This window comes from Lissotriton helveticus, chromosome 9 (genome assembly GCF_964261635.1).
Source record: "Lissotriton helveticus chromosome 9, aLisHel1.1, whole genome shotgun sequence".
NCBI lineage: Eukaryota > Metazoa > Chordata > Amphibia > Caudata > Salamandridae > Lissotriton > Lissotriton helveticus.
In genome coordinates this window covers 223,678,914-223,704,923 of record NC_136070.1, presented here as the reverse complement: position 1 = coordinate 223,704,923, position 26,010 = coordinate 223,678,914, and the positions used below count along the sequence as shown (strand labels likewise).

The window sequence follows — 26,010 nt, the reverse complement described above, 5'->3', positions numbered from 1 at the left end:
GAGTAAGTGCTGATGACATTCTGTCAGCAAACAACCATACAATGGACACTGCACCATAAACACCATGCGATTATGACTCTGGTTACTGTGAGCAGCTTTCAGAGGATGATCGTCTGTCTACAAATAGCCTGAAAAATGTGATTTCACATGGAAATATTAAACAGTGTGCTAAAATATAGATTATTGCTATCCCCCTCAGGACGCTTTGAAAGTGATGACACTTTTGCATTTTCTTACTTTAGACTGTATCTCAATAATTTGATATTCCTATAGAGAAATGTCTGTAGTGCAAAAGCTTCATCTTTAACAAACTTGATTACTCCTTTTGATGTGTTTTACAGATTATTGGCTTTAAACACAGGGCTCTAACTATGGTAATTCATTTATTAGGGCACATCCTTACTTGGAAAGTGTTTTCTGTTTCCACAGTTTCAGTAAATATGACTCTAAAAATGTGCTTTCACTACTAATTTATATGTTTCAGAACCTTGAGAGAAACTAATACAGCTGATAGTCTCCAAATTTAGATCTTCACTTAAGTCACATATTACATCAGGAGGATAATCTAATAAACCATGCCACTTGTTCATTTGAAATTAATCAGTTTGAAAGCCGCTTAAATCCATCCACTTTTTGTCACGTTTTTTAGTACAGGAGCATCTGTTGTAAATGTTGCCCAATGTGCACCCTAAAATATTGTCCATTAGGCATAAGAGTTTCCTAGGGGTTTGAGGTTAAGACATTATTGTATATGAACTGTCTGAAAAGTGGGTGAAGATTTTGAGGTATGTTTTAAATGTTCTTTTATTTTGCCTCCTTTTTTGGTTTTGCAGCATTTGCTTGAGGGAGACATGATTTTAAATAAGCATGCTGATTTCATCTCTCTGATATCTAACCATGAATCAGTGTGAAGCCAGAAAAGCTTCAAGTCCAAAAGACTCAGATTAGGAGAGGGTATACTTTGTTTTTCTTTAGATACGTATTTGTAGGCTGAGTGTTGAGGTCTCAGATCTGATGATAAGTTGGCACATATAATCATAATAGAGAACTGTACGTAAATAGATAGCTTGAGACTGTATCATCAAAGAAATTAAAGCTCTTCAGTTCCACCTGTCTGAATACTGCATTAAGGATCAGAATCTTTGCTTTGAAAATATTTTTCTCTGTGTCGTTGTCCAAGCCAATTTCCTCAGTATCTATTTTTCTTACCTTTATTCATGAAGGTCCTGATGCCATCTGCTTCAAAGGGTTTCATTCCCTACCTTAACATTGCCTTGGTATTTGTCACAGTAAAGGGGAGGTTAGCTTTACGGATGCATCTTTCCCAGCCACCGCTATCAAAAGCCTCAAGTTCAAAGCAGTAAACTGAACGTCTGTCAAACATAAAGACCATTAGACATTGAGATGAACTTCCGTTTTTTTTAAGCTAAGATATTATTTGACACCAAGAGACTCTTAAGGTTTCACAATCGGATGATAGTGATGACATTGGTGCCTTCAGAGGAACTGGAAGGGGAAGAGGCACAGAGTGCTTGGTATGTCTGCAAATAACACCCCTTTTTGCAGGAGCTATTATTGTGATGACATACTCCACTATTGGTTTCTCTGGCCTAATTTACATGTCTGCAGCAGAATATAGGTTATTTTCCATTCCTTAACTTTATTTTGATCTCATGGACCATAAAAGTACATAGTCATAAAATTTCTCCTGAGCGACTTTACACAAGTGAACTATATGTAAAACATAGCCATAGAATTAGTTCATATAAAAGAGAACAAGCTAAAAAGTGTCCCAATAAATAACTATACAATTTGACACATTTGGCGATAATGTGCATTTTGAAATCTTCGATGGGATAAGCCTAAGCAAATCATATCTCAACCCATCCAAATCAAGCTGCCTGGGAATTACTAGAACAGGAACATGTATAGTACGATGCAGTCAGGAGTTTAAAAACTTACTTCATCAAAAGATATTATCATTAAAACTTTAAGAAAGGTAGGAATAGATACATAAATGATAAAAGAATACAGGCAATGCGAGTTTCTAAGACCGTAATGGCTGGTTTAAAAAATTTAACATACACGCCACATTGAAGTTAGAAAACGAGATACAGCAAAGACAATGGGGGCATGAGTGTTGTACTTTAGGACTCTCAGTGCCTCTGCACAATGTACGAAACCCAGATTCCTGCAGAGTTGAATAAGTCAACTTAAGGGCAATTTATAGCTAGAGCAGAAAAAAAGACATGTAACTCTGTCTCTTCCTTATAATTACAGGCAGGGCACCCTCTAGGTAGAGTTTTGGACCATTTATTCTAAAAGGCCCGGAGCTGTAGAGTCCCAAATCTAAACTGTATATATAATTTCCTTGCCAGGTTGGTTGGATATCATTCAGGAAGGATTCTCAATTTCAGTTTAGTACTTTATTACGATCTCGGAGATCCAAAAAAGTGCATAACAGTACAGATACATAAAACACCAAATTTCATCAAAGTTCCACTACACTTAATATAACAATTCATTTTCGAGTTAGCAGCATATGTAAAACCCATGGTCAAGATTCATAATATCCTAAAAAGTTGTACATCAAACTAAATTCTTCACTACCCAAGTAGCAGCAATTTGTTATCAAGTTCACATAGTCTTGCTAACAGAAAAACGGCTAAAGTAAATTCATTGCATTAACTTCCCCCCCCTGATCCACATGGCAAAAAGAAACTGAGAAATACCAAATACTAACAATCTGTTGATAACAACCTCAAGATTTCTAAATAATGGTCTGGACCAATGGATCAGCACAGAGGTGTTATCCAAAGAGTATGTGGACAATAGATTCAGTACAGGCTTTGCACGCAGGACATAAATCATCTACCAAAGGAGTCACACTCCATCCTGAGCAAAATGCCTTGGTAGGTAAGGTCTGATCACTAAACTGTAAAAAGAGCTTTCTTGCCACTGGAGGAGTAATTTCTTCTTTTTTTTAATTATTTTATATTTTATTAAGCAACTCCAATAATACAAATACAGAAAGTAATGTAGTAATCGAGACAGATACAGATCTTGAGTTCATCAATAAGTTACAAAAATCATATAGACAGATCAAATATTGCATGCAATCATTATAAGCCTTCTGAAAAAATGTATTATAAAGAATATGGTATAGTTCAAACATTCCTAGTAGACACACTCCATCTATCTATAGGGGACCAGATCCTAGCCCCACGACTTCTAGCATGCCTACCTCTAGTAGCATATATAGCTTTTTCCTGGTTATAGACACCTAGGAAACCGCCTAACCACATTTGACAAGTAGGTGGATCAGCCTCTTTCCATCTTGCTGCTAGTATAATTCTATATACTGCTGTTCCTATAAATAAACATAATTCCACTTCTGTACTTAAGTCTAGAGAGCTATCATGCCCTAGAATATACAGCGTGGAAGATTCCGCGAGTCTATGTCCAAACACTTCTTCCCAAAATTCAAACACCATTTTTTTAAAGGATGTTAATTTATTGCATTCATAAAACATATGAATTAATGTGGCCGGGTCTCTTCCACACCTAGGACACTCATCATTCGCCCTTTTGCCCCAGGCGTAGAGTTTAGCCGGGGTATAATAGAGATTATAGATAGTCTTATAAATCTGAGCCCTGAGATTAGAGCTCAGGAGCAGCCGTGATGATAATAACAGGCTCATATCTATATCCACATTGGAATTATCCAGTTTGTCAGCCCATGCGACTTCGGTATGTTCGAGATCATCTAGAAGCTTCACAAGAAGTAAACTATAGAAGGTGCGAATTTTAGACGTATAAATGCTTAATGTTTCTAGGAGAGGGATCTTATCTAATGTAATTTTAGGTCTTTTCAAGCTCAGGATTGTATTCAGTTGAATATATTTAAAATAGTCGCAATTAGAAACTTTAAAACTTCTTTGAAGGTTCAGGAATCTGGTGCTAGGATCCCCAGCGAGAAAATCCCCTGTTGTAATAATTCCTAGATTTTCCCATTTTTTTACGATAGTATCATTAACCTATTTAGGTAAAAGTGAGGGCCGCCATAGGGGCGTATACCTGGTAAATTTAGGGATTTCCATATATTTCGCTATTCTCACCCACATTTTGCCTACATTGTTGATCACTTTAAATTTCATTTTTTTTAAATAGCTAGGCTCCAGTTGTCTAAGATCAATGACATTTTGTACCAGTCTTACTGTCCAATTGGAGTTATTGCTTATTTTATGTTTTTCCCCCTCTGCACTCCCCCCGACCCCAACCCCCCTCCCTCATCCCACCCCCCGCCTTCTCCCCCCTCCCCTTAGTGAGGCAAACAGACTCCAATTAGAGTCTGGTAGTGATGGGCATGCCGCGCATGCTCCTAGCTCCTACCTAGTAGTCATTTTTCAACAACACTCGAAATGCCGATTTATCCTTAAAAAAAAAAAGAAAATGTTAATCTATTACCTAACACCCCCCCTTCGCCTAAGTAGCTCCTCGGTTCAACAGTTTAGTTTCACCTCGTTTACCCCTCATACACATAATTAAACAGATAATTAGACATTGTCCCCTCCAGTTTCAGTTCAGTGTGCCTTTAGCGTCACTCTATACAAATAACTCAGATAGCTACGGCTAAGATCAAAGTGGGCTTAGTTTAGTATAGTTTAGCTATCTAGCTTAGCTCAGCCTAGCCCATCTCTATACTCCTTAGCTTTAATTTCTGAAATAAAGAACTTCGTTGGACCCTCAAAAATTACTTACAGCCTTGCTGGATTATTGAGGTAGGCCTGTGCCTTTTTGTCCTGAAAAGGCTTAATTAGTTGACGTAACCTCCACCGTCTCGCAACAGTGGAGTGACAGAAGTCTGGACGCACAAAATAGGAAATATCATTACAAGTGCGCTTTGCTTCAGGCCTTGCTCTTTCAAAAATTGCCCGACGGAGCAAAAAATTGCTGATAAATACTAAAATAGCGCGAGGTTATGCTCCAGGTTTTAATGGCATCTTTAGTGTAAACGGCATACGATGGGCACGTTGGACTTCTGCATCCAAGTTCCAATTAGGAAGTTCCGAGAGAGAGTCTCGAAAAAGTTTTACCACAAACAGGCGAATATCGTCCCCCTCCACTGCCTCGGGAACCCCAAGTATGCGCAGGTTGTTTCTGCGCTGTCGATTTTCGAACTCTTCGAGCTTCCACCTTACGTCTACCAGCTCAGACTCATGGGATTCTACCCGTTGTTGGTTCGAGGTGATCTCTGCCTCATTAGAGACTATCCTGGATTCCAGTTCTGTCAGTCTATCCCCAAAGGTACTACATGTCTTTGTTAATTTTCGAACCACCCCTTGAACTTTGCGTAGTGCTGCCTGAGCCCTGCGGCTGTCTTGTGAGGTTTCCTCGCGCTGTGAGGGAATGGCTTGTAAAACTGTGTCAAGGGTTGTGGCCGGCGGGTCAGCCTGAGCAGATTGAGTTGGTTGCCTTGCGGGAGTAGGCGCAGATGTTGGACTCGGGAGTAGATTGGTTGGTGTATGCTCCCAGTCTAATTCAGCCCGCTTCTTTTTCCGCCTGACAGACGTTTTATCCCTAGAGTTCTGGGCTTTCATGTCTGTTTTAGCGCTACTTTCACTCTCATGTGAGACTTCTGAAGTAATATCATCAGACCATTCTGCTCCCTCAAAGAGAGAATAAAAATCACTGGGATCTTTTTCAGTATCATTGTCAGTTGTGTTATTGATATTCCCAGCCCCTTGAGTGGTTGTCGCACCCCCCCCAAGATCAGCACCATCCGTTGCCTTTGTCACATCGCTAGCACAAACTGTCATGGGCCGGGAGTGCTGGGAACATTGGGACCCTTTCAAGCCATTAATATCATTAATACCAATATCCTGGGGCAATGTTTGAGCTTCTAGAATGTTAGCATCATGTGTTCCTGTCTCCACGTCACCCCCAGGACAGTATCATCATCCCCTGTTGTATGTAGAGGAGATTGCATACCTTCATTTTCCGTGTTGTTTATCTCCTGTAACGTGTTCCCCCACAAGGTTCGGGGCTAGATGCTCCTTTCGTTCTTGAGGCTTATTCTGTACTCCCCCCTGCGTCGGGAACTGCTCTCCCCAACATCGCGGGCTGCTGTTGCTGCTGGTTGTCAGCCCCGAAGGCTGCTGGCACTGACTTCCCGCCTCGCTCCGGAAGCAATCCAGGGCCTCTGTTTAAGAGATCAGCCACTGTCGGGCCGGTCGGGATTCCCTTCCGGGTTACTGCCGCTGCTCCTCCACGCTTCGGAGTTGCAGCCGTATCCGCTCCATCCACTTTACCGGCTTGCTCCTGGCTCTCACGGAGTGCCTGCGCGTGTGCTTGTCTGGCCGCACGAGCTCGAGCCGCCGCTGTCGAAGAGGCTGGTGTTGCAGCTACCTTGGGCGCCATCTCCTCGAAGACGCTGCGCTCCGTCCGGTAGGTCCTTCCTTCTTTTTCCACTGCTGCCTTAGGAATAGACTGATAGATAAATCGCAGCACCGCCAGGCCAATAATAGAGGTGAGCACTGACAGTTTCTTACACAGCGGCCTTTCCAATTCCTGGTTTTTATCTTCCGTGATGCTTATCTCTGTGATAGATGGTAGCTCACTTTTCAGTTTTGGTAACGACCTCCTCAGGGTAATCGGGGTGATCGGGTGATCAGTGTAAGAGCTCATTATTTAGTAGAATAGCTACATCGAGGGCATATCAGCATATGTCTGCATTTCTTAGATTAGTATTTCGGAGCTTGGTAGGAGCATTGCGTGCACTCCGGTCTCAGCCGACCGCCATCTTGCTCTCCATGCCAGAGATTTTCCTATGCACCCTAATTAATTTCTTCTATTGATGCTTCAAACAGTGAAATTGATTTATGCAGCAAAAAATCTTTTGCTATCCCTGTTGAATATCCTATTAGTTCTAGATGGAATATTTGTTTCCAGTACATTCCTTTCAGCCCTTCCCACGAAATACCACTCATGTCAAAAGCTGTTCATCTTTAACCTCCCAAGTAAATCGCGTAAGCAAGAGAACCATCTCAAAGTCCCTGCCTGGGGAGATCTTAAGAGGTCCTTTAAAGCCTCCCCGAATGGGTGCAACTCTGCTACCTTCCAAAGCATATGCCAGAATGATAACATTTTATAATTTACTTTATGCTTTAATTGTTTATGTGCTGTATCGATTTAAGAGGCACCAAGGGAGTACTGGCGGGGAAATCAACCAGTGATCTTAAACATCGATTTTCTACTGTAGCGAGGCTATGGCGGTAGTGCCCCAGGAAGGATTCTATAATGTACTCATCATTGAGGATGAGCTTTTCTGGATGTTGGCAAACTTGTGCCTCCTAAAAGATTTGACCAATCCTGACCGTGAAATTAAAATGCACGCTTCTTCAGGATTGCTCCATAAGCCTGCTTTGCCCAACCTGTTTCCTCCTATGTTTCTGTTTACAAGGTCTTTATTCAGGATACATAGACATAATAGATCATGATTCTGGATTCCGATTCTCACTCACTCTTCCTTTACCCATTCTCACACTAGCACAGTCTCTCAACACCACCTTTTGGAGTTGTAGAAATTGCGATATCTGGGTGGGTTGGACTGACAGATGATTCAAGTTTTGAGAGGCAAAAGAGGATTTTTCACTACCCTGGACCTCATCCTCTGTTCTCTTTCTGTCAAACAACTCCTTTGTGTCTATCCTGACCACACCCTCTCAGCTTTTCAAACTACACTTCAGGATTTAAAGCAACTGTGTGCTGTTCACCAAATATATGTATATTTCCACATGCCAGCACAGGCCCCTTTCACTTGGGATTCAACTCGCTGCATAGCGTGATTAAGTTCATGACAAGGTATTGGCGGCCATCGCCAGCATTTTTGAAGCGCATCTATGTCTACATGGACAACTGGCTTTTGGAGGCTTTATGGTATTTTATGCTAGAACTTATCAACTCACGTACACTGAGACTTCTTGGCCCTATTGAACAACACAACAGCGAATAAGAAAAACGGAGATTAGATAGTCAGGGAAGAGATTTAAAGAAACAGTACACCAGGAAATGATTGTCGGTTGAATAATAAAGTTATTAGGTTTTTTTTTTCAGGAAAATTAGTAGAGAAGAGATTGATCCATAGTTCAAGAGGTAAGTTGTTTCATTCTTTAGCGGTGGCAACTGACCAAGCCTTATTACTAGTTGAAGCAGATTTAGTCCTAGGGATGCTTAGCAAGAATTAATTGGAGAAACGCAGTACACATTTAGAAATGTACAACTGAAATGTGGCAGTCTTAAATTCAAGGGTGTTTACATAGATGATATAATGCAGTGTGACACGATATTTGAAGACCGTTCTTTTCCTAATGGGTAGCCACAGTAGGGACCTTAGAATAGAAGTAATATAATCTTGATGCTTGGTTCATGTTACAAGCCTAGCTGTGACATTATCTTTAGGCTGAATATGTAACCATTGTAAAGGAGACCCAGAGATATGGAATTTCCACAGTTCAAGTGTGATTGTATCAGGGCCATTACCAATCTGAAATGGTGATTGGATAATTTCCCCAATCATGTGATGTGCCAAAAGTAAAAGATAACGACTCTGTAAATCTGGGTCTCCAACAATGTACGAGTCAGTAATGATCCATAAGATGTGCACCACTTTAACTGGGGTGATGGACACTCCATCGTATTTCGGCATAATTTAGGGTTCCATTTGTTAATGGTATGTGTAGGTATTAAGAGCTCTGTTTTATTGGGTTTAAGGTTTAGAAAGTTTGTGGCCATCCATTTCCGTTTCAATCATGATGAAATTTCATTTTTTGGTAGATGAAGATTTGCGGTTTACCAGTCTGAAAATAATTTGTGCTTTGCCTTCATAATTGTAAAATAATGCATCCATTGAATTGAGGGTGTCGGGCGAGATCAGATTCAGAATGCGTCTCAAAAGATAGCTATTCCCCCTGTAGTTTTGGGTAATTCTTTAGTACCATAGGTGCACGCTCTGACTCTCACAGCACTGGAAAGCCTTAGGCTAACTATGCGCTTTATAAGCCAAGATAAGAAGATAAGAGAGTATGGGCTAGAGGCACCATATACACATTGAAAGGAGATAGAACAGATACCTGTGGTTCTTCATGTTAAATGGACTTTGCCTCTGACTGAAACAGAGTGAAGGTAAGAGGAATGACCCTTCCCGTGGTCAAGTCCAATTAGATGAAATCATTTGTGATGTGACCAAGACAGCAGAGGGATCAGTGTGTATGTGTATATATATATATATATATATATGTGTGTATATATATATATATATATATATATATATATATATATAGTATATATATATGTATATATATGTTTGCAACAAGGATTCTTCAAAGAAGACGCCGCACACTACCTCGATTGTATTGACTTATAAATTTATTTTCTGTAGGTTCCCCACCTACGCGTTTCGGACAGGCAGACTGTCCTTGATCACGGTTTGTTAACCGTGATCAAGGACAGTCTGCCTGTCCGAAACGCGTAGGTGGGGAACCTACAGAAAATAAATATATAAGTCAATACAATCGAGGTAGTGTGCGGCGTCTTCTTTGAAGAATCCTTGTTGCAAACATTGTTTTGCGAGGGTGTCCTGAACCTCGCCGCCAGCACCAGCCTTTGTTGCTCCTCTCATCTCGGGACGCTTGCTTCTACATATATATATATATATTCACTGAAAAAACCATAGGTTTTACACCAGTTGCCCCAGTATTGGAACTTTCATAGATTCCCATGCTTTGTATCATTCCCCGTCGTCGGAATGGGAGCCTCGGTAGTATAAAAACCATAGAAACAAAAGAGAAACCTAGGCCTAGGCCTCATCTCATTTTGTATTCTATCCACCTCCTTTTGTAAAAAGAGACCAAACTTTTGCCAGGACCAATCGGAGCAGCCTCACCCTCTAGAACCTTCCTGAGAGAGCTCAGAGCCTCAGATTTTTCTACCGCACGTTGTGCTAGGGAGTCTCCACTGAGCTCTGCTCAGTTTTCACTGTTTTTCTACTTATTTCTTCAAGTTTCTGCTTCAAATCGTCATGTCTGACAAGGAGAAGAAGGCCTTATTCAGGTCCTGTGCCTCTTGTGGCAAAAACGTCTTTTTGTGGAGGATAAGCATGATAATTGCATTTATTGCTTATATCCTGACCACAAGGCCACAGACTGCAAGATCTGCAGGACTTTCTCGAACAAGACTCTTCGGGACAGAGAAGGCCGGCTACTTACCTGGCTTCAGAAGATGAAGACATGCAAGGAGGTGCTCTCTTCGGATGAGGAGGATTCCGTGTCTGCTGCTTCCTCGCAAAGATCAAAGAAGAGGGGTAGGTCTCCCCCTGGTTCTTCGACATCTGAGCCCCCTCTTAAAGCCCCTCACAAGATCTCTGACAGGTCTGAGAGGGCTGGTCCCCTTCAATCTCCTCACGAAAGTGTAAAGGAGAGGCAGGGACAGGCTACAGCAGTGGTGCCAGCCTTAAAGGACAAAAAGGAGGTGGTGATCCTTTCTCCTCCGTCCAAAAAGATCAAGCCCAGTGATAAACACTCTACTGGCACTTCAGGATCTGGGCCGGAGAAAAAACAGCGTCCGTCGACGACGAGAACACCAGGTACGTCGACGACTGTGACTTTGGCTAAAGTTCCCGCTGTTTCTGTGGCTCCGTCGACGGGCTCGTCGACGGTAGCGGTGTCCACGACGGCGACTTCGTCGACGTTCAAGGTTCCGAGCTCGTCGACGATGATGGCTTCCACGTCGACGGCGACTAGCAGGCCGCTGTCGACGGCCGCAACGACGACGAAGACTACGTCGACGACGTCGTCGACGACGGCTTCCACGTCGACGACGATGATAATGACGACGAGTTCGTCGACGAGACCGTCGACGGTGGTCCCATCGACGACGAAGATTGTGTCGACGAAGGCTGTGGTGCCGTCGACGGTTACATTAACTGATGCTCCGACAACGACGGCGTCGTCGACGAGACCGTCGACGGTCCAAAAAGTGCATTTTCCAGTTCGGAGAATGAAAATCACGCCGGAGATGACGTCTCCGCGACGAGTCTCTTCCCATCTACCGACAATGCTGTTAGATGATGAGTCTGACGAGGATGAGTTTCAGGACAATTATGGACCTGCCTATAGTCCCTCGGACTTGAACGTAAAGTTGCAGGAGACGGACACGGAGGAGTATTTCGACCAGGCAGGTGGCCAACAACTCAATCCTTATGTTGTGGAAGAGCGACATCCGCCGAGTTTGGGACAAGGCATGGTAGCCATGCCCTCCTCTCTCATTTCGGATCTTCAGGACATGCTTCAGGATTATCGTAAAAGGTTTCCGTCAGACCCTTCTGGACAGACTACGTTTTTTCCACTTCCACCACAGCCGCAAGTGCAGCCGGCTACTAGTGTTCCGGTGGTACCCTCCACACCACCGCCAGTGACACCTTGGGCCCGGGTTCCCACACCAGATCCCGTACCACTGCCCGATGCCCATCAGGATACCTCTTCGGATGAGGAGGTTGTTCCAGTGGATCCCTTGATGGATCCTTTACAGGACCCTGACCCGGATCAGGGGGACAATGACCCGCAAGACCCAAATGCTGCTGGTCGTGACACTTCCATCTCCCCTCCGGTGGATATAGGGGGTTTTCATCATCTGATGGAACGGGCTGCTAAGAGGTTTGGCCTACCTATTTCAAGAGAGGAATCTGAATGTTTCCTTTATGACTTTAAGGAACAACACCAACGCTCTGTCAAATCTATTCCCATTATAGAGCATGTATGGGAGGAGGGCATGAAGATCATGCAGAGTCCTGCCACGGTGATTCCAGTCCTCCCCAGGCTGGAGAAGAAATATAAAGCTCCTGAAGGCAGTCCAGCTTGCCTTATTGGTCAGCCAAAGCCTGACTCGGTGATTTCTCAGGCGGCACAAAGCAAGTCAAAGAATCCGTCCACACCGTTGACCACTCCTCCGGACAAAGACGGCAGACGTCTGGATAATGTTGGAAAACGGTTTTCCTCTATGGCCAGCTTACTGGTTCGAGCGGCGAATGCCCTTGCCATCTTAGGCCGTTACGACCGCCAGATGTGGTGCGACATGGAACCCTTCGTGGACCTATTACCTGAGCCCACTAAGGAGGACGCCAAGAAGGTGCTGGCGGAAGGAGAGAAATCGTCTGCAGAAGTGATTGACTGCGCAATGGACATTGCTTCCACGGCCTTCCGGGCCTTGGCCGGCTCCGCCGTCTTACGGCGTCAGGGTTGGCTGAAGGCCACCTGGTTTCGTCAGGAGGTCCAGAACAGAGTCCTAGACCTCCCTTTTGATGGGGAGATGCTGTTCGGGAAGCATGTGGATGATACCCTACAGAATATCAAGAAGGACACAGACACAGCAAAGTCCTTGGGCTCTCTCACCTATCGCAAGGTCCCCTTTAGGGGCGCACGAGGGAGAGGATTTACATCTTACAGAGGAAACCAACAACGTTTTTCCTCGCAGTCTTCCCAGTCATATAAACCCCATTACTCGAATCAGCGACAAGGGCAATCAGCATCTTTCTCTCGCAACCCTCCGCGAGGCCGTCAACAGCGACAAGGCCGTGACAACACCAAACGACAATAGCGGCCTCCCGGCTCTACCTGCTGTTCCTCCCCTCCCGATCACATCAGTGGGGGGCAGGATATCCCTTTGTCTGGACAGTTGGATGTCAATAACATCGGACCAATGGGTCCTCAACATCGTGAAGAGTGGCCATACGTTGGAGTTTCACAACTTTCCTCCAACACGAGCTCCGGGCGCCATCCGCTCAGGACATCTAGGATTACTACATCTAGAAGCCCACCAGTTGTTCCTCAAAGGAGCAATAGAACCGGTCCCGCTCTCTCAGAGGGGCCGGGGGTTCTATTCAAGATTCTTCCTAGTGCGGAAGACGAAAGACACTTGGCGTCCCATCCTCGATCTTCGGGAGCTCAACACCTATCTCGTAAAGCTCTCCTTCAGGATGGTCACTCTCCAGGAAATTCTTCCTCTCTTAAATCCAGGCGACTACTTGGCGTCGCTGGATTTAGAAGACGCATATTTCCATATTCCAATACACCCAGCTCACAGACAATACCTTCGCTTTACAGTGGGAAAGAGCCATTTCCAGTTCAAAGTGCTTCCATTCGACCTTCGATCGGCACCGAGAGTGTTCACCAAGGTATTGGCACCGGTGGCAGCTTTCCTTCGACGACAATCTCTCGAAGTTTTCCCTTACATGGACGACTGGCTTGTCAAGGCACCATCTTTCCAGGACGCTTCGCAAGCCGTGTCTACTTGCCTCCATTTGTTCCGCTGCCTGGGCCTTCAGTTGAACGAACACAAGTCAGTCCTCCTGCCTTCCAAAACTGCCAGATTCCTGGGGTCCGTGCTGGACACCACGCATTGTACGGCTCGTCCCTCAGAAGAGCGACAACAAAAATTGATGGTTTCGGCTCAACTACTCTGCCGCAGCAAGGTCCTATCGGTCCGCCAATACAAATCCCTTCTCGGATCGATGTCCTCCTGCATACCATTAGTACCGCATTGCAGGCTAAGGATGCGTCCTCTACAGGAGGAGCTGGACAAGCAATGGCGCCAAGCAGAGGGGTCGTTCAACGACAGGGTTGTCGTAACATCAGCAATGAGAACAGCGAGCGAATGGTGGCTTCAGAAAAGCAATCTCGCCCAAGGCCTAACGTTCAGGATTTCTCCTTCACCCATGGTGATGACCACGGACGCCTCGTTGGAAGGCTGGGGTGCAGTGCTCCGAGAGCTTCAAGTCAGTGGCCATTGGAGTCCAGGACAGCGGCAGTGCCATATCAATTTCCTGGAGCTGACAGCCATTCGGTTGGCCTTGCAAGCTTTTCTACCCAGAGTGGGCAATCGCTCAGTGCTGGTCCGGACGGACAATACGACGGCCATGCACTATGTAAACAAACAAGGAGGCACCAAATCGCAGACTCTGTCCGCAGAAGCTCAACGGATTTGGGATTTCGCGATTCACAACAACATCACTCTGAGAGCCGAGCACTTGGCGGGAACTCTCAATGTCAAGGCGGACGCCTTGAGTCGCCAGACGGAAGTGACTCACGAGTGGGAGTTGAATCAATCCATTCTCGACGGAGTGTTCTCAGTTTGGGGGACGCCGACCATCGACCTCTTTGCTTCGCCGGAGAACGCCAAATGCCGGTTCTACGCAAGCAAGGTTCACCATCGGGGGTCCCTTGGGAACGCTCTTTCGATGGCCTGGTACAGCGCGTCTTTTACGCTTTTCCTCCCATTCCCCTCATTCCTCGAGTTCTCAAGAAAATGAAGGCGGAACCCTGCAGGATGATTCTAATTGCTCCAGCGTGGCCCAGACAATTCTAGTACACAGAACTGCTGCGGCTCTCCCAAGCTCCTCCAATTCACTTGAGGCCCATTCCGTCCCTCTTGTCCAGGAGTCAGGGACAGGTTTTCCACCCGGATCCGAGATCCCTCCACTTGACGGCGTGGCTCCTGAACACAGAGAATTCAGTCATCTAGCTTTGTCTCAAGAATGCAGAGAGGTCTTGGCTCATGCCAGAGCACCAAGTACCAACAAGACATACACGGGAAAATGGAAGAGATTCTGCTTGTGGTGTCAACGGGAAGGTCTCCATCCTTACACTTCCCAACCTCATCAGTTGCTGCCGTATTTGCTATCTCTGGCTAAGTCTGGTTTGGCACATTCATCAGTAAAGGTGCATCTAGCGGCCATATCAAGGTTTCGACGCAGTTCGGCAGGTCCTTTCTTATGGTCCTCTAGGGTGGTTAAACAATTCTTGAAGGGCCTATTCCGGATGTATCCGCCAGTTCGTCCTCCTCCACCAGTGTGGCAGCTCAACCTTGTCTTGGCTCAACTCATGAAAGCTCCGTTCGAGCCGGTTCACAAGGCAGACTTAAAGTTCCTCTCCTGGAAACTAGCCCTCCTCTTAGCTCTAACATCGGCTAGACGAGTGAGTGAGCTTCAGGCACTCTCCATAGTGCATCCATTCCTGCAATTTACAAAACAAGGTCTGGTTCTTCGGACTAATCCCAAATTCATCCCGAAAGTGCCATCTGAGTTCCACTTGAATGAACCGGTGATTCTGAAAACCTTCTTTCCACATCCTTCTACACCTGCGGAGCGTACGCTCCATTCTTTGGACATTCAACGGTGCTTAAAGTTTTACTTGGAGCGCACACGTCCCTTTCGGAAGTCTACTCAGTTGTTTGTGTCCTACAGTGCACCTCGTAAGGGGTTGCTTTTGGCAAAGACTGGCATTTCCCGCTGGATCTCCAGTGCGATTCAATTCTGTCATCAGGAAGCGGGCAAGCCGCTGGACGGCAGAGTCCGTGCACATTCCACGAGGTCGGTGGCTTCATCTGTGGCTCTCTTTTCGGGAGTTGCCATTAAGGACATCTGCAGGGCAGCAACGTGGAGCAGTACTCATACCTTCACGAAACACTACTGCCTGGAATCTGCAGGACGAGATGATGCGGCTGTTGGTCAGGCAGTCCTGCGTAATCTGTTTCATTGAGAGGTGAGCTTTCCCTACGATCCCTCCATCCTGGTGAGCACATTTTGTTTGTTTTTACTGTACTTTATGTATTTTTCTATGGTTATGTGATGCCATGTATTTACAAAATGTGTTCATGGTGCTGTACTGCTAGCTATTCTGATACAAAGCATGGGAATCTATGAAAGTTCCAATACTGGGGCAAGAAAACAAGTTACTTACCTGTAACTTTGGTTCCCCAGTATTGGTAACTTTCATAGATTCCCATGCGCCCGCCCGCCTCCCCTGGGAAAGCTCAGTCTTTTTACAGAGTTTGTGGCGGTTTGCACAACGGCTACGAAAATCTGAGGCTCTGAGCTCTCTCAGGAAGGTTCTAGAGGGTGAGGCTGCTCTGATTGGTCCTGGCAAAAGTTTGGTCTCTTTTTACAAAAGGAGGTGGATAGAATACAAAATGAGATGAGGCCTAGGCCTAGGTTTCTCTTTTGTTTCTATGGTTTTTATACTACCGAGGCTCCCATTCCGACGACGGGGAATGATACAAGGCATGGGAATCTATGAAAGTTACCAATACTGGGGAACCAAAGTTACAGGTAAGTAACTTGTTTTCTTATAGTTAGCTGGAAGTTTTACTCGCATAAAACCATTGAAATTCCCACGTTATAGTTAGTTGGACTCACTATAACTTGCGCGTGCAATGCACTGCTGATGACGTCACATATTACATCACTCATGACATGGTCAGTGACATCACTCATGACATCACTGATGACACCATCCTAGTGACAGAGTGACCCATCTCCTTTCACTGTAATTTAACCCGTGAACATATATTATAAAATAGAAACTACATTTTTCAAAAAAATGGAGATACCCATATCAGTTACAACAACCAATTAAGTAATTCCACTATCTATATACACGTCCACTCATTCACCAACAGTTCTATGTAGTCACTCATACATATACTCACTCATCATATGTAGTGATACACCTATATATCCTGTTACACACCGACAGTCATCCAAAAGTTACTCACACACATACTCACACATGCAAATAAACTATTGAACATCCATTTATTTCCATATACAGCTATACACACACTACCACCTTACTTCTAAGAAAACATATATATATTTACTCTGTTAAACAATCACTTATAGAAAAACATACTTATTTAAACAGGAACTCTTACAATGCCTCAGTCTCACATATACTCACTTATATACATTAATATTCACATATAGTACATTAAAACATATGTAGTTATTGATAAAGACACTAGTGAGACAGTCATTCACTCACTAACACACACACATACACACTCATCCACCCATACAGTCCTGCATATATGCTGTCTTCAAAACACATACAAAGAGAGAGTCAGTCATTCATGCATCTATGTGCTAATACCCCCACCAAACCATATAGACACTCATACTGATATTAAAAAAAACATCTAATAACCCATATACATACAAATTTAGCTACTCACTAACCCATGTAGCCACTTTTAAACAAACTGAAACACTAATACATATATTTAAATATTTAAACATTACTCACTAATATATGTATTCACTAATATATTCAATAACATATACATATATAACATATATTCATTTTTCAGAAAGCCACACATTCACTGGATGGTGTCATCAGTGATGTCATGAGTGATGTCACTGACCATGTCATGAGTGATGTAATATGTGACGTCATCAGCAGTGCATTGCACGCGCAAGTTATAGTGAGTCCAACTAACTATAACGTGGGAATTTCAATGGTTTTATGCGAGTAAAACTTCCAGCTAACTATAACTGGTGTAAAACCTATGGTTTTTTCAGTGAATTTAATAGGTTTTTTAAATGCTAATTCCTAACTATAACTGGGGTGAAACCTATGGTTTTTTCAGTGAATTTCATAGGTTTTTTAATAGCAAATATCTATAGGTATGAAAGTAATAATTTTTATAACAAATTTTGAATTGTGTAAATATTTTTTTTTATTGTTTGCACCGGTACGCGCCCCGGGGCGCTTCCGGGGCGCGTACCGGTGAACGTACGGGTGAGCGTAATGCTATGGAGCGCCCCGGGGCGCGTACCGGGGAGCGTCCCGAGAGCGCTTTTCCCGCGAACGAAAACAACATCATGACGTTTCGCGTAGTCGCCTGATGCGCCGCGTAAGCGTGACGTATCGCGTTGCCGCGCAATGTGTCTTATGACGCGCTTCGTAAACGCACCCGGAAGCGCTGCGCGGCCCGGTGCGCGTAGCGTAAGCGCGCCGGAGCGCGTAACGTAAGCGCACCGGGTCATGTCAGGTCATGTGACCTGAAAATAACACTTTTCATTGGTTCTCATAAGTTTTTTTTCTCCAAATGATGAAAGCCCCCTCCTTTTTTCCTCATTCTAACTTTCTTTATTGAGAGAGCAAGAGCTATTTTTGATCACTGCAATGGCATCACTTGTAGCTGCAGCTGGTGCACCCCCACCACCACCACCACCAAGAAAAGAAGGTCCACCACCACAGTTCCTTGGAGGACAAGAAGAAGAAGAGGAAGAAGAGGAGGAGGAGCAACAATCAAGGCACTTCCTGCCTGAACAACCAAGGCAAAGGCACGTTAAAGTGCACTATGTTTGGCAATTCTTTTCCATCCCTGAAGGCCAAAAAAAGGTGAACGCCCCCAAAGTCACCTGTCTAATTTGTGGCTCAGTCCTCTCCAGGGGCAATCCCCTAAAGAAATATTAATTTGGTAATTTTACCATGATCCGCCACATGGAGAGGTTTCATCCAAATAACTTAGCCCACGCTGAACTACAGGAACTTCAGAACAACCTACCCCCTGTGGCCAGCACCTCCTCTACTGAAAACTCACATTCTGGTCCTGAAGCACGCCAAATGGTGCCAAATATACAACCAAAATTTGGCACCATAAAACATGTTTGCATTTTCTGTGGCAAAACATTGTTATGGTGAACTTAGTGTCACCTTAATAAATTATGCAGTGGACAACCACCAATGCAACAAGAAAAGGAAGCACTAATTCTTTTCTTTTTTTTGCTCCTGTTGAGCCATTTTCACTTCCCTGTTTTTTGTTTGTTCCCTTAAAAAACACAAACAAATATAAAATTGTTCAAAAAAAAAAAAAAATGTTCAGTAAAATAATAAAAAAATATAAAACAACAAAAACAATAAAAAAAAAGTTCTTTTCAGAACTACCTCACATTTATAAAATTAAACCTATATTTTTAAAGGATCTCTGTCAATTTTTTGTGCTTAGGGTCAATTTTTTTTTTTTTAATTTCACCAAAGTACGCTCCCTGGTACGCTCCCCGGTGCGCGTACCGGGCGCTCCCCCCGCGAAAATCGAAAAAAAAGTCGATTTTTTTTTTTTGACCCGCGGGACCCTTTTATGGCCCCCACATCAAACCTAGGGGGTCAGGGGGGGTCTACCCTGCCCCCTTTTGGTTATTTCCCCCTTTGTTTTTGCCACCTCTTGTGTCTCGGTAGGATCGAGACAGAAGATGGCGGCCGCTGCGGACTGTTTCGAATGTTTACAGACACCCGAGAGCCAATCAGCTTTCCGTGCGCAAGTCGCGTGGCGCGCCCGGAGCGCTCCCCGGTGCGCGTACCGGGCCGCGGCTATAGATATATAAATTTTTTTTAACCTAAATTACTCAAAATCCTCTGGAGCACATATCTTGAGACATAGCAAAGGCACATCGGGCTACCAGTCCCTACAATTTTGCCAAGTTTGGTGAAAATCCATTCAGCCGTTCGAGCTAAAAGTGCGACAGGCCGCCCTATGGAAATTAACATGGGAAAAACACGTTTTGGGACCCCCCTTTTATCTCGGCCCCCGCTTGACGAATCCCCCCCAAACTTTCAGGGAAGGAGCGGAGGCAAAGTTGCTGAAAAATTCAGGCAGATTCCTCAACCGGCGCCAAAGTTATTCCCAATAGAATGTTGCGATTTCCCTATGGAAATCAATCCTAACTATAACTACCTACTGGCGACCGCCAGTAGGTAATATATATATATATATATATATATATATATATATATATATATATATATATATATATATATATATATATATATATATATATATATATATGTGTATGTACTTTGTGGACTCTGGAAATCAGCCGTATGACTTGTCTGCTTCTGCTTAGGGACTTTTTTTCCTGTTCAACTGCCTCTATTTAACGGTCTTGATAGAAAACGACCAGCAGAGGTCAGTAAAATACCGAATTGCTTTCTGCTGAGGGACTTTCTTTTTTAAATTTTTCTGGCAACTGCCTATATTTAACTTTCTTGATAGAAAGCGACCAGCATAGGTCAGAAAAACACCAGTATTACTTTAGCATTCTCTAGATTCCAGTCCATTGAAATTGTCTTCCACGAGCACCCGTAGACAATAATATTTTTTTCTAATCTTGTATTTTCAGTGATATGACCAACCAAGGCCCTGATTTTACATTAAAAACAGAGCTTTGGACAATACCATTTCCCGCTGAAAGGCAATATTTCTCTCCATGTGTTCCCATACCTGGCGTGTCACACATTTTTGTGCTTACTTTCCCTCCATGTTAAAGAACAGTAGATGTTTCAGCACCCAGGCTAATGTGCTGCGTAGCTTAATATATAAGGCCCCAAAGGCGAGACTGATTGCATTGCAAATGCTTGTTTGATCTTCCTCTCACTCTTCTTGCCTGGGTCCAGCAACTCTGTTTCATTGTGTGTTCGCATTTCTATTCACATTTGTCCTCTAATATTTTTCAATAACCTTCCTGGTCAATTTCTCTGATTTTCTTTAGTACGTTTACAGTTTTTCTTTATTGTATTTTACCATTCCCCACTATTGTCTTGTTGGCATTTAATTCTTTGTTTCAGTCTGTTTTTCCTGCTCCACCATTCCATTTCTATTTCACCTTTCTTGCTACATCTTTTTGTACTTTTTTTTAACTCCACTCGCTTTTTTCCCCCTCACCTTTTTTATTTGTTTGTTTTCCTTTTAAGAGCGATTCATCTCTGCTCCCTAAAATCTGTTCCTCCCATCTTAGTATATATTCTTTCTATTTGAAGCAGCCCATTGCAGATCACAACTGCAATAGCTTCAGCTGCAAATCTATTGTTTTCTGGCCTAATGCTCTAGGGGACAAGTCTTGTCAATCTTGATTCCGTGTAAAAAATAGGAAGTCAAATCCTGCCATAGATTCTGAAAATGAATGCCCATTTAGTTGGCCCCTGTTACCGTGGCAGATTAAATGAGATGCTGAGGAGTGACAATTCGGCCTGGGCAGCCAAAGAAAGTCACCCGCATTTGCAGATCTCAACCTTTCGCAATACACTGCTTGGTTAGGATAATGGAGGTATATAATGCCAAACATATGCGGTGATAAAAGTATTTTAAAGCTTATAGGTCCAGTGCATCTGTGCAACAACACCTCAGCAACTACCTCTGTATCAGCACAGCGTCACTTCAGCACCACTCAGCACAACCTCAGCATCACTCAGCAGCACCACTGCAGCACAACCTAAGCATCATTCAGCAGCAATTGAGCACCACCAAAACACCCCAGCACAGCACCACCTCGGCATTTCTTAGCCCGAGTGCAGCACCATCTGAGCACCAGCACAGCAGCACCACCTTCGCATTTGCTCTGTACCAGTGCAGCACTACCCCACTACCAGCGCAGTTTATGTCCCCCCCCATAACAAAAAAAACCTTTAATAAACTAGCATTAGAATAGTCGGGAAGAATTTGCTAGCACTGCAAGGAGAAAAAAACGAGAAAGCATTTTTTATGATAATTCTATTTTTAATAGGGTCGTTTAGTTGTACAAAATATCTTTTTGGTTGTGTATGTAAGGTAACAAAAATGCTTAGAACACATTTTATTAGAACATTTCAACATGCTTAAAGACATTGGCAAAGCCAATAACTCTGGCTAAACACTTATAAGGTCCCCAAGGCGAGACCTATTGGGTATGCCAATGCTTGTTCATTTAGTGAATGGGATTGGACATACTAATATGTTCCACCAGCTCACTGCAGGCCCTTTATTTTAGATCCCTTACTCTAGACAAAACCCATTCCTTTCTTCAATTCTTCTCTCCAACCTGTCTGTATCTTTAGGTATAGACCAAGAGAGAAAGTCTGAGTTGTGGGAGCAGATTCATCGATGAATACGACTCCAAAAATGTTAGTTCTGATTATCAAAATATGTTCTGAAGTTTGGCCTTGCTGCTCTGGGCACCCCATGAGTCTAGAGGCAGGAGAAATTTACTAGTGTAACTTTATCACTGTAGTTCTCTAGAATCTATTCAACCTACCCGCATCCATCCTGATCTGAGGTCTGAGGCTTTAAAATGGTTTTATTCTTCGGAACTGAAAAGTCAGAACCTAAGCTAGGTCAGTGCCAGATGGTGTTAATTTGCCACTAATGTTGAGCAGGATGATGGGTGCTCCGTACCTCGTTTTTCAAGTTTTTCCTGGATCCTGTCACTGGAGTGCCCTTTTATTTTAAAGTGTTCATCAAAGAAGTATTCTACCTTAGTGTTATAATATGATTGCAAAGAAACTAACTATCTGTTTTAAATGTAAGGTGAGCAGTGCATTACAGCAAAGGTAAAACTTTATTATGATTGAGTCTAAGTTATAACCATTTTTTTTAGGAAATTAACAGTGGAAGAAAAAGATCGTTTACGAAAGGAAGAAAAACTTTCTAAAGTTGATGAAAAGATTTATCATGCTGCTGAAGAGCTGCACACTTATAGGTATTTCTTGTCTAACTCAGAATTTTTTCAAAGCAATTTGTTATTATCTTGTTTTGACTTATTTTTGTGTTTGCAGAACACGAGCAAAAGACCTCGAAGAAGAACTTGAAAAAACTATTCGATCATACCAAAATCAGGTATACATATTTATATGGCTTACATAAATATCGCTTTCCTGCTTAACTATTATGCTAAGTTTTCTTTATTCGGGGTACTCTCACTGTAATCTTCAGACAGCAGTATTATATTATCATATCTGGAACACTTTTAGAATCAGGAAGCTCCTCATTTATAATAGGTTAAGCTTGAACATGCCTCAAAATCATATTTGTGCGATGATCCACTGCTCTTACACTCTTCAAATAATTTTAGATCAAACCTCTATTGGACTGATGCTTGATATATCTGGAGAAAAAAATCTGGAAAAAGTAATAGTATCACTGACTGCTACTTAAGTTAAACAGTAGAAACATAGAAATACTTTCAAAACTCCCTCTGCAGCAAATGGCTGCCATATATATTACTCAAGTTAGGACCTAGTTGCCATAGGATGATTTTTTAGTTTGCCAATAACTTTGTTGCATTTGATGTATCTCACAAAACTTTACAACAAAAAAAGTTCATCCACTTCAGCTTCTTCCGTGAAGGTTTTGGGATGATGCAACAAGCAGGGCTGAGAAAAAGGGGAGTTCTTAAAACACAATTTTCCCCATAGTGAACTTTATGGATCAATTCTGTTTATTATGGGCAAAGCAGGTCAGTAACATACACACCTACTCACCAACAACCCAGGGGGGCGGCAGTATTAAGTGAGGCAGGAGTATCTTCATCAACACAGCTATCCGCCTACAACCCTGGGGCCGGCAGCATCGCTTAGGCATTATAAAATTGAACATAAATACCTCAAACAAAATCCCTCTCCCCAATAGCCTTCCTTAGAAATAGCTAAGTGGTCTGTAGTGGTGGCATATTGGGATCAACGAGATGGATTCATGGGTATAGAGTGTTCTGCAACGTCGGGTTACGGTCGAGCTTTCAGTGGATGTGGCTACGGGAGCAGGCTAAGCAACTTTAGGTAGATCGGGCATATCCGTTAGCAAAATTTGGAGGAAGGATTGTGAATGAAAGGTGCCCATAATTCGGGGTAAGAGTTGTGTTTTGGATCAACCGTTAAAGACAGTTTCTCCATAGGATAAAACCAGAGTTTGTGGAGCCAACTGATATAATCTGGGTTTCTGTCAGTACTTTATAGGGAAAGACTCACCTAATGAGCTGGTCCCAGAGCTAGTTCCATTTGCTGCTCTGGCATGGAGCAAAGCGTATAGAACAAGGGGTTAGGAAGCCCCAGTATTGTGTAGGCACGGAATTTTAGAATTGAAGTCTTAGAGGCGTGGTCAATGTCATTCTGGATTTGAACCCAGTAACTGGTTAATTTCAGGCAGTGTCACAGAAGATGGATTAACGTGCCAGTGTCCCCTCAACCCCTCCAGTATGCCTTTGAGCGTCCCATTCCAGAAGTCTCACTGGGGACAGATACAAGTATGCCACTATATTCTATGCTTTTTCGGTGCTTGTCAGGTTATGTGCCATGTGTTAGACTCTATAGTAGATGTCTTCTCACTCTTTGGGAGGAAGAGTTCTGCCCAGCTCAACTTCCTATTTCATCTGCCCTCTGTATTTGGTCAGTAAAAACCCTTACCCAGTAGGGCATAAAGTTCTGAATCAAGGCGCTTATCCTTCTGAAGGACTACCCACTTTTCAGAGGGGTCAGAGCTCTTCCTGCTTGTGGCTTAATGTCATGTTGCATCACCCAGTGTCGTACCTGGAGGTATTGGATATGATCCATTTTGTCTAAGACGTAGTCAGATTTAAATTTTTCAAAGGTGATTATCCCTTGGGCATCAAATAGGTATCCTATGCATTTGCAACTGCCCTCCCGCCAGTGCCGGAACTCATCCTGTTGCATCCCTTATGTAAAATCTGTGTCGGCCTGAATCAGGATCACAGGGGAGGGGAAGGTAGTCAAGCCTGCCCTAATCGCTATAGCGCACCGCACTTTGAATGATGAGTTAGTTACCTGCAAGGAATATAGGCCCCTAGGCGATGCTAATGTGGAAACAAGGGTTCCTTCCTTATGTTGGAGCCCACTACAACTTGGTCCAGGAAGCATCAATGCTTTCCAGGGAGCGGTTGGGTCCTTTCTCTTAGCAAACTGAGTTGGGAGGCCTGGTAGTAACACAATAGCATGGGCACTGCCATTTCCGCCTTCTTGCGTCGATCGATAGAGTAGGTGTTTGTGGAGACGTGGTTTCTTCCCATCCCAAATACATTTGTTAATTTCTGGTTGGAAGGAACATGATAATGTGTTTTGGTGGGGTTAATCAAAGGGTCTGAAAGAGATAGAGAACATGTGGTAGCGTTGTAATTTTCACCGCTGATATTCTGCCCTTCAATGAAAGGCGGAGGCGACTCCAGTTGGTCCCCGCGGATTTGCCAGGTGAGTGACATAGTTGATGGATATGGTCTTAGGAATACATCAAGCCAGCTTGATACTGAGGGAAGGTATGGAGTCAATTGTCCATTCTAAAGGAAACAGTGAGCATGAATGAACTTTATGAAGTGCGGTAACCGAGAGATTCAAGATCGTAAACTTCTGCATATATTTACTTTAAATCCAACGACTTCCCCAAAAGCCTGGAATTCGTCCACGAGTGCATGGAGTGAGGACATTGGGTCAACGATAGATAATATTTCATAAACAGCGTAAAGGCTGATGAGATGGTGGTCAAAGGGAATCCCAGGATAAGCTGTCCCACAGCCGTTGAGCTAGGGGCTCCATATACAAGGCAAAAAGAAGTGGGGAGAGGGGACCTCCCTGATATGCACCCTGTCTGATAGGGTAGGTCAAGGATGTCACTGAAGCCCGCATGGCACTGTAGATGCAGCGGTCCCAACTGCAAATTTCGAGAAATAGAGCCTCTGTCCGGGATCTTTGGGTCTTATTCATATTTGGCCAGATGCTTTGTGTTTTCTCCACAATGGCGAGTGGGAATGAAGCCTGCTTAGTCTGGTTTAATCAGGCCAGGCATTTGGGGGTTAAAGGTTAAGGCGATGGGCCAAAATGCTAGTGAATAGTTTAGCATCTATATTCAGAAGGGAAGTATATCCTTAAGGACCCACAAAGTGCTGGTTCCTTGCCAGGCTTCAGGATTATGGAAATTGCGGCTGTGAGCATGGAGTCAGAGAGGGAGACTGTGTTGCCAAGGGCTTGTAAAGGTGTATGAGCAAGGGAGCCAGCTCCAAGCAAAAACTTTGCAGAATTGTGGGGAGAAGCCGTTGGGCGCAGGGGCCTTCATCGATTTTAAGTGAGCGATGACCGAGATCACTTCCTCTATTTTATCGTAATGAAGTTCTGTAGTCCCTCGGAGTACCGGTCGGGGTGGGGGGTGAGTGTGACATGGTGCAGGTAGCTTGAGTGGTACTCGCCGGGGCTATCGGAGCCTGCGTATATAATGCCATATAAAGTCTGAAACGCAGATGCTATTTGTGCGTTGGTGCATGCCTTAGTTGTTGGGCCAGTTCAAATCACCCAAACTGACCCAGATGGGTTTTGGCCCGAAGGCAGTGTGCTAGCATTTGCCCACAGCGATTGCTCCCTAGAT

The 26,010-nt window shown here is 43.8% G+C and overlaps 1 protein-coding gene across 7 annotated transcripts in view; it reads left to right on the top strand.

Annotated features, from left to right (window-relative positions):
• The window catches only part of MIA2 (MIA SH3 domain ER export factor 2), a 626,403-nt gene that overhangs the window by 487,172 nt on the left and 113,221 nt on the right, over nt 1-26,010 (top strand). For all 7 annotated transcript variants that reach the window (XM_078659761.1, XM_078659760.1, XM_078659759.1 and 4 more), the window contains exons 19-20: nt 22,247-22,348; nt 22,425-22,485. In XM_078659761.1, coding sequence (XP_078515887.1) covers nt 22,247-22,348; nt 22,425-22,485 — 163 coding nt within the window. The remainder of the gene's footprint in view (nt 1-22,246; nt 22,349-22,424; nt 22,486-26,010) is intronic.